The sequence below is a fragment of the Mastigoproctus giganteus genome, chromosome 4 (genome assembly GCF_048544385.1).
Source record: "Mastigoproctus giganteus isolate SK-2022 chromosome 4, ASM4854438v1, whole genome shotgun sequence".
NCBI classification, from domain to species: Eukaryota; Metazoa; Arthropoda; class Arachnida; order Uropygi; family Thelyphonidae; genus Mastigoproctus; species Mastigoproctus giganteus.
Genome location: NC_143578.1, coordinates 183,647,501 through 183,656,594, shown reverse-complemented (window position 1 = coordinate 183,656,594; position 9,094 = coordinate 183,647,501). Strand labels below are relative to the sequence as shown.

General features: G+C 31.5%; 1 protein-coding gene across 1 annotated transcript in view; it reads right to left on the bottom strand.

Annotated features, from left to right (window-relative positions):
* Window positions 1-1,783: 1,783 nt before the first annotated feature.
* LOC150087239 (1-acyl-sn-glycerol-3-phosphate acyltransferase beta-like) overlaps window positions 1,784-9,094 on the bottom strand; it is an 86,325-nt gene continuing 79,014 nt past the window's right edge. Inside the window, exons 5-6 of the mRNA XM_090372419.1 lie at window positions 5,641-5,713; window positions 1,784-1,956 (exon numbers count right to left, since the gene is read on the bottom strand). Coding sequence (XP_090228545.1) covers window positions 1,784-1,956; window positions 5,641-5,713 — 246 coding nt within the window. The remainder of the gene's footprint in view (window positions 1,957-5,640; window positions 5,714-9,094) is intronic.

Here is a 9,094-nt window from a genome sequence, read left to right as displayed (position 1 = left end):
TCTAATATTATGGCACTATTTAAAATTAACTGAATATTTTAATTTCTTTTTATTTTCACAAGAAAGGAGTATTAGAGTGACTGAGTTCTTTGATAGTCATATTAAACTCATGGCCACCAGTCTAAAGAAACCAATGCAAAATCTTTGGTTTGCAAGCTTCAAAATTTCTGACTGATATGTTCTTATGGATAATATTTTAATTGATATCAATTAAAATAATATTAAGAGTAACTTTAAATAAGTACAAATACATGAACAATATTCTAGCCAGGCAGAAAATGCAACTTAAAAATTTTGAGTAGTCCAATTATATGGAAATAAGAATAACAGGACATAAATGGATTTCATTTTATTATTTTTAAATTTTTTAGTAAAATTTCCTGTCTAGTCTGTCAGCAAGAATACAGTTCACATTTCACTCTCAACCTCTAAAAAGGGCCATTACAGTTTAAACAAGCAGTAACAAAAGTTTTTTTTTTTTTTTTTTTGTTACAGTAACACCTGTAACAAAAAAAAAAAAAAAAAAAAAAAAAAAATTCAAATATACATATTTTTGAAATTAAACTTTATACACTGCTCAGATAAAATTTGAAAAAAAAAAAAAGTAATAAATAAATAATGTATTATTTTTAATAAATTGAATAGCGGAAAAACAAAATTTTGCAGTTTGAAAAAAAAAAAAAAAAAAAAAATTACTCATCATTAATAACTGATCAAAACTCTTACATAGATATATTTCGAATATGCCAAAATGACTAGAATTAAGCATAACTAGAATATTTATATCTGACTATTTCAACACATTATTTCCTGCCATTATATTAAATGTATTTCGGTTCAAAGCACAGCTGTGAAATATATAACAAAAATTTGTCCATCATAAGATTATGCTATTCTCCCTTCTCTGAATATTTAAATATGCTATAGAAGTAAAAATTCCATTTAATAAAAAAAAAAATTTTTTTTTTGGGGAGGGGACTGTTTTATGATGCAAATTGTTATGAATAACTAGAACAATTTTTATTACAAATGTCACAATGCAATGTTCAACCTTAACAACCTTAGGTTGACTCCTTTTTTTCTTTAATCATGTTCAAAATATCTGCCAATTTGTATTCAACTATTAAAAACACAGGAAATTTATTTTCCAAGATGGATAACCATCCTCTAATTAGAATAAAATTATTCTAAAGTACGAAATCAGTTTAAATTACTTTTTTTTTTTCAAATATATCAAACTAGTAGAGAAATTAACATACTAGAGAGAAATTAGTAGAGAAATTACATACCATTTAATTAAAAATTAATGACATTCACATAAAAGTCTAAACTGAAAAGAAAACTTGTGATAACAAGATGTTTAACAAAATTGCTTTAAAAGAAAAATTTAGATACATTTTAAGTAACATGATTATTAAATACCATTTTAATTATATTTGTTCCTTACAGTTTGTTCAGCATATTTTAAATTGCAAGGTAATAGCTAAATCTTGATGCTGATCATGTATATAAGATATAAAATCAACTGTTTTAAGCAAATTTTCTTTTATCTTTGGGATAAATTTTTAATATTCACAAATTATTTCAGTATAAAACAGTGAAATCTTTATTTAAAAATATTTCTTCTTTGTTATATTTATAGATGAATATCAAAAAAATTAAGTTCATGGTAAACTCAAAAGAAACTCAAAGTATTTAAATGGAATTTAAATAACATAATTCATATAATACCTTTTTAGTGTTAACAAATTTATGCTATCTCCAACTTAACACTACAGAATGACTAATGAATTTTTTTCATATTTGCTACTTCTCCATTTGTGTTAACATGTGACTTCTTTGTTGCAATGAAACATTCCACCATTATATTTCGCACCTCTTCAGTCAAATCTGATACATCTTCAGCTGTTTTACCTATTGTTGAGACTGCTGGCAGTACAGCGACTGTTACAGTTCCTTTAAAAGAAAAACAAACAATCTTAATATAGCATCAGTCTGATCACAAATCGAAATATAATATCAGTCATCAGCCCATGCATAAATACAACAAATGATTACTTAAATATCAGTTTTCTGTCAGTTCTTTACATTGCTATTGTATTAACATTTATGCAAAGTATACAAAAATGTATACTTTGCAGACATAAAAAAGCAGACATAATTGGAAACTCATCCTTTAAATTATTTCACTCACTTTTGATTATGACCTCTTGATATAACACAATTTTACTAACTTATCTTGATTATCAGTACTGATTACCATATTTGGAATTTAACGAAGCAAGCAATAAAATCCACTGAATTCAATGGAAGATTAACATATATCTATCATATAAAAATTTTTCAAAATTCTGCAAACACTAAAATCAAGATGTACTTGGCTATCAAATTGTCAGATCATATCAAGTCACAGTACACTATGTAATTCTCAATTCAATGCACATAACCACACCCACTAATGAGAACTTTGCCACATGGTTCAACTAACATGGCAAATTATTTTATTTATTTATTTATTTTTTTTTTTTTGCTGCACTAGCAAAAATAATAATAAATAAAAATAATGCTGGATGTAGGCATCCAGCATTATTCTGTAGATGATTGAGGCTGTCAGCCTCAATCATCTACAGAAGCAACTTACTGAACTAAAAGAAAACATACTACAATCCAGTCTAAGTCTCCCAATTTGAATTTAAGAAGGCTCCTAGTTCTGATATACCATGACAATTTCACTTTCATTTATTTACTATCCCCTCTTAGGTGCCTAGATACCAAGCTCTGTAGTCCACATATTCAAAGTCTTTCCTCACATGAATATACTCTAAAAAGGAAAAAAATATTTCTAAAAGAGAAGGTACAGCTTAAATAATTGTATTCATACACTTGAAAAATAATTAAGCAGTACTGCAATAAAATTGATCAGGAGACAAAGGTTTTACTCAGTTATTTCTTTTAACTTCTTCCTGCCCTAATCATATTTGTATTACTTTTGATCATCTTATAACAGGGATGGCAAACCCATGGCACACATGCCTAAAGTGGCACATGTACAAATGTTTTTGGGCACGTGAAATTCACAGCATCCCAAAAGAATTTCAAACTTCATGCAGTGATTTGTTTGAAGTCTGAGTGGTGAGACGTACTAATGAAATTGTGAAATGAAATTAGGAAAAAAAATTTGTATACATGTATTTCACACATTTATTCAGAACATAAATTATTAGTAAAGTTATGTGAGATATATTATCCACATTCAGTATTTAGTGTAGCCTCCTTCATTGTCAATCATGGTTTGTATGTGTTGTGGAGACCAGAGATTATCCTTCATTAATTTCTATTAATTCTCAAATATTTTAATTGCTATTTGCCCTTTACAGATTGTTTAGAATGTCAGCTCAACCACCAAAGAAACAAAAACATTCAAATGAAGAGGGGAGTAGCAGAGAATTTCAAGAATCTTGGAGTGAAAAATTTGCTTTGATTAAGAAGGATAATAAAGTATTATGCATTTTATGTTCTGAAATGCAAGGGTAGTTTTTTAAAATATTTAGTAAATTCTGTATAAGAAGCTTTATATGTAAACCATACATTAAATTTACATAATGTAATGGAATTAATTGTTTTAAAAGAAAACAAAAATCAGATACATTTTATGTATACTGGCTGTTAAATACCAATTTAATTAATTACATTTGTTCCTTAAAATTTGTCCAACATATTTTAAATTGTAAAGTAATAAATGTTCAGTGGTCAGATGAAAATATTCTTTCAACTTTTCCATTGTTTTAGAATAGCAAACAAAAACCAAAATTTTTCAGTTTCAGAAGTTTGCAATTGTAATACAATTAAGGGGAAAACACCAAGACCCCTCACAGCTGTAACAGGGTCAATTAAGTTAGTAATCACTCTTTTTCAGCTCTTCTAAAATGAAATTTTTAAGTAAAGAAATTTGACTAATCAATAATAAACTTTCAGTTGAAATTCCAAATCAATAATATTTTTACACACATTTTGCACTTCTTCCCAAACTTCTTCGACCCACTGCAGGTCCCCCCCCCGTCCGCATCCATTCCATAAATTTTAATTTACTGAAGTACTCATTCCATTTTTATAGGTATTTTATGTTATTTTATACATATAATATTTCACCCTTAAATGATTTTATGGTTTAAAGGAAAGGATAAGGCTGTATAGAGAGAGAATCATGTCAATGTTTTTTTTTTTTATTATTAATAGTAACTATGGCTGCTACATGAAATGATTTAGGGGGAGTAGGGGAGATTATTAATGACCTGGCACTTTGGAAGTTGCCTTGTGCCCTTCTTTTTTAGGGGCAGAGAAATCTAGGGCAAGGCTTACTAGCAGAGATTAACTGCTGGAGTGCATGCTCAAGTGCTGAGTGATCATCGACCTAACAAGATCTATGACAACTGACCGACTTGAGCATGCACTAAAGTAGTTAGTCATAACTTGTAAGCCTACTCTTAGATTGCTCTAGTCTCAGAAGAGGGCAAGGCATCTCCCAAAACATCAGGCCATTGTTGCCACCTTCCAAAAGCCAAAATCATTTCATATAAAAAAAAAAAAAAAAAAAAAAAGCCTTAGTTCGTTCCTAATAAAAACCCACCAATGATTTTCAACAGTCCTGTATTAGTATTAGCCATATAGTGAAAGGAAGACGCTGGCTACTGCTGCACTAGCAAAAAAATAAAATGTAATAAAAAAAATAATCATCCCTCCTCATGTAGGTACCTATTCAGCAGACCTTTGAATTTCCCCAAGCTGTCAGCCTCAATCATCTACAGAAGCAACTTGTTTGTTTGTTTGTTGTTTGGTTTTTAAGAGCATTAGCAACTAAGGCCATATTGCTCCGGGAATATGCGGTGGTCATTCCCTGACCTTTCCGCATCCTCCGTATTTGGTGGTGAAGGGCTTGAACCTCGAGTCTAATCAAGAAGCGTCTGCTAAGCATTGCTGCTCCTGCCCACCTGGCTACAGAGGCACCAAGAAGCAACTTACTGGACTAAAAATAAAACATCCTACAATCCAGTCTAAGTATCCTAATTTGAATTAAAGTCTCCTTGTTCAGATATACCATGACAATTTCACCTTCACTTATTTTACTATCCCGTCTTAGGTACCTAGTTATCAAGCTCTGTGGACCACATATTCAAAGTCTTTCCTCACATGGATGCCCTTTTGTTAATCATACCAGGTGCACTGCCTGGTCTTTGGACTCTTTCAAGAAACTAGGCTTTTTGAATGTGCATCTTCATAACTGTGCGCAGTATTCCAATAAAGTCTTACAATTGCTTTGTAAAGTGGATTATAACTCCATTATCTCTATAAGCAAATGTTTAGTAAATCATTGATAAATACCATAGGTCCTCATTGCTGCCTATCTGCACTGCACGGAGGACTTTGCATCTGCCTGTAACCTCTCACATTTCTTTTTTAAATTCAATCCCATCCAACTGAATAAGTTATTTTGGAGGTTGATATTTTAAGAAAATCAGAAACCACTCTTGTTTTACAACAGCACAAACCGAAGAGTTCAGCATTCACTAATGAATGCTGAACACTTTCTTATTAGATATTCTGATATTGAAAATAAATTAAAAAAAAAAAAAAAATACAAACCTGGCTGAAACTTTTTTTGTTGAATACTGTAAAATTCTGAATATGAAGAAAATACCACAGGAACTATTGGAATCTGAAAAGATCAGAAGGCAAAAAAAAAATTAACAAAAAACAAAAAATTAAAAATGCAATATGAATTTTATCTTTCTATATTTTTCAATTTGCCTTTTTCTCTCAAAATGATATTCACAAGTTCAGTTTTTTATTTCATGACAATGGGAAAAAAAAAAAATTACTACTGCAACTAAAAAATATGGGAGGATGTTTAACAAAGATTGCACTAACTTTAATATATACTAGTATATAAATGCTTTTATTTTATTTCTTTAATTTGGAGGTAACTTTTCACACAGGACTAAATCTAAAAATTACATTAAGGATCATTTAAATTTATGACCCCTTGTTCTGGGTATAATTTATTATCATGACAATTTCACCTTCCTTTTGCTACCCCCTCCTCCCTTCTAAATGCCTAGTTACTAAGTTCTGTAGCCCACATATTCCAAATCTTTCCTCATATATCAATCTCACCAGGTGCACTGCCTGTCTTTGCACCCTTTCAAGAAGCTCAATGTCTTTTTTAGGTACAGTCTCCATATCCACAGTGGGATTACGACCACCTTTGTCTCTACAAACGAATGATTGAAAAATCAGTGATGAGGCACAAAGGACCCTCTTTTCCATCTGTCTACACCTCACAGAGAAAATTTTGTATTTGTCTATATTATAATCCCCAAATCCTTCTCTCTCTCTCTCTCTCTCTCTCTCTCTCTCTCTCTCTCTCTCTCTTTTTTTTTTTTTTAAATTCAACACCACAAAGTGTAGTGTATAAGTTATTTGAGTTGCTATTCCCCAAGTGCAAAACGTTGCATTTCCCCCCTACCTATAATTATTCTGCAGTTCATGATCCCAACCTATTCCAGTATATATAGTAACCTCTCACATGAGACTGAGCCAAATGTTTTGCTAAAATTTGGAAAACAAAATTAAAATATTATTTCCTACATACAGCCCATGAGTGACTCTGTACCAGCTAACCAGGTACAGAGTCATTCATGGTTTCCTCTTTACAAAATTGTGCTCTATTTCTCAGAATTCCATTTCTATCTAAATGACCCTGATTTGCACTATTGTTCACTGCTTCTATAATTTTTTTTTTCTACAGCTGAAGTCAAACTGGACAGTCCGTGGTTAAGCACTTCATTCTCAAATGCACCTTTCTGTACTAATGTTATGCTGGCATTTGTCCAGTCCAAAGGAGTCACTCCAAAGTCCAATGATGCCCTCATAATTAATATTAATGGTTAAATGCACTCTCTTGGCCACTTCCGTCAAAATTACTGCATATACCATCTACTTCTGGAGCCTTACTTGCTTTAGGGTCAAGTTTTTTCTAATAAATTAGCTTCTGTAATTTCAATATTACTAATTTCATGTCTCCCAGCTTCATTTGCACAGTTTCTCCTCACCATGAAGGGTCGTCCATTTGTAAAAATATGTATATGAAGTACCTGTTCAATTCATCTGCAATACCAGCTGGTTAACTAAAGCTTTCCTGAACCCAAGGGTACATATTGTGATGCTCTTTTCTTTTTTGTATTCACATAGGATCCTTGTTAAACAGGGGAAGAAAACTGTGTCCTCTTAACTAGATTGTTATCTGCCAATGCCAGCCTAACTTTTTTTTTTTTTTTTTGTGTGTGTGTGTGTGTGGTACTATTAAAGAAACATTACTTTACTCTTACTTTTCATCACTCCATAACTTTTCTATGCCATATTCTTCTATTCTCTTAAACTGGCTAGCTCTGTATTCATCTATCTTGGTATCCTCCTCATGCCATATTTTATTAATAGTAAACATATATGCATTCATGACTTTTGAATGCAACGATTCTAATGCAATTACATAATTCTAATGTATTTGCTCTCCATATCTTCTCCAACTGATAGAGGCTACATAGCACTATAGGCTGTCACTGTTTCCATTTCTGAAATTAAAACCCCTGCCTTTGCTTTAAACAACTGCTACTCCCTCTCCTTATTATCCAACTTAGAACTCTGATTACTCCTTGCTAATGGTTCCTCTACTCAACTATATGATGTCATCTGGATCATTTGTTGTTGATCAGGTGTAGAATATCCTTGCTCCTAGTACTTCCCTAACATCTTGATACAAAGAATAATCATCTAGTTGATCTAAAAATTCTGTTTCCCATGGTGGAAAATCACCATGGGAAACAAAATTACTATAATCAATAAGGGACAACTGAAATTACCCATAAGATTTTTACCCTTGCTCACACATTCCATCTGCACATAAAAGCTCTTATCATAATTTTCACATTACCCACAGCTCTCTCAATATACCTTTGCTTCCAAGTAACTCACAGCACAGATTCTATACTAGCTATATAACTTCTGAATCTACAAAAGTTTTTGTCATGCTTGGGCTGTTTTTGATAAGAAGCATGAGCCATCAAAACTTCTACCTTCCCTATCCTTCCTAAATATATTGTACATACAACTGTGGAACATCATTCCCTATTTCTAGGTGAGATCATATTTTCATTACCCTTATTATATCAGCATTAGTTTTCAACAGTAGTTTGAATTCATTAGTGAATTCAAACTACTGTTGTCCTAAACAGTAGTTTGAATTCACTTTTTTTTTGACATTACTGAGACACAGTGAAGATTAAGGGTTCTTGTATGGTCTTTGAATTCTGACACCCCATTTAAGCTTGTTTCCTTGTCACTGGTTTCACATTTATTTGAAACATCATTAACCCTCAGCACATCTTGCTAATATTGGCTTTTGCAGCCACAAGTAAGAACTCTTGAGATGTAAGTGTTACTTTTATCATCATATAAAAGTGTATCTATATTACCTCATGGTCTGTCTAAGTAGCAGTTTTCCTGCACTCCTTAAGGCTCCTCAATTTGCATCACCTTTGTTAAAATGTATTCAATCTTTACAAATAGGTTCTTTCTACCTCTAAGTGCAAGTCACACTGGTAAAAACTCTCCCAAAAGAGCCTTGCTGAATCTCTCAAATCTTGAGTTAATCCAGAAGGCTTTTGACATATATATTTTTTTCTATCATCTGAGTGGAACTACAGGTGCATATACATTCTGATCTAACTCAGAGTATTTTTTTTTTTTCAGCACAATCTCATTTTTATTCAATAAATCATAATTTCATGTATCATATTGCAAATATATGATTAGCCCCCCTTTTTTTTTTTAACCAAAGAGAAAAGTAACATACAATACACAGAAAAGTAAAAATAAATTTAATTAAAAAGTAAAGTTTCACAAAATCATTTGACAGAAATCCCGATGTCCAACATCCTTTAACAATACAACCACCACCACAAAAGACATGCATAAGTTCAAATAAGAACCGTGCATGTCCTTCAAAAGGCCACAGTCCTTTGGGCTACTTAATTTGCTT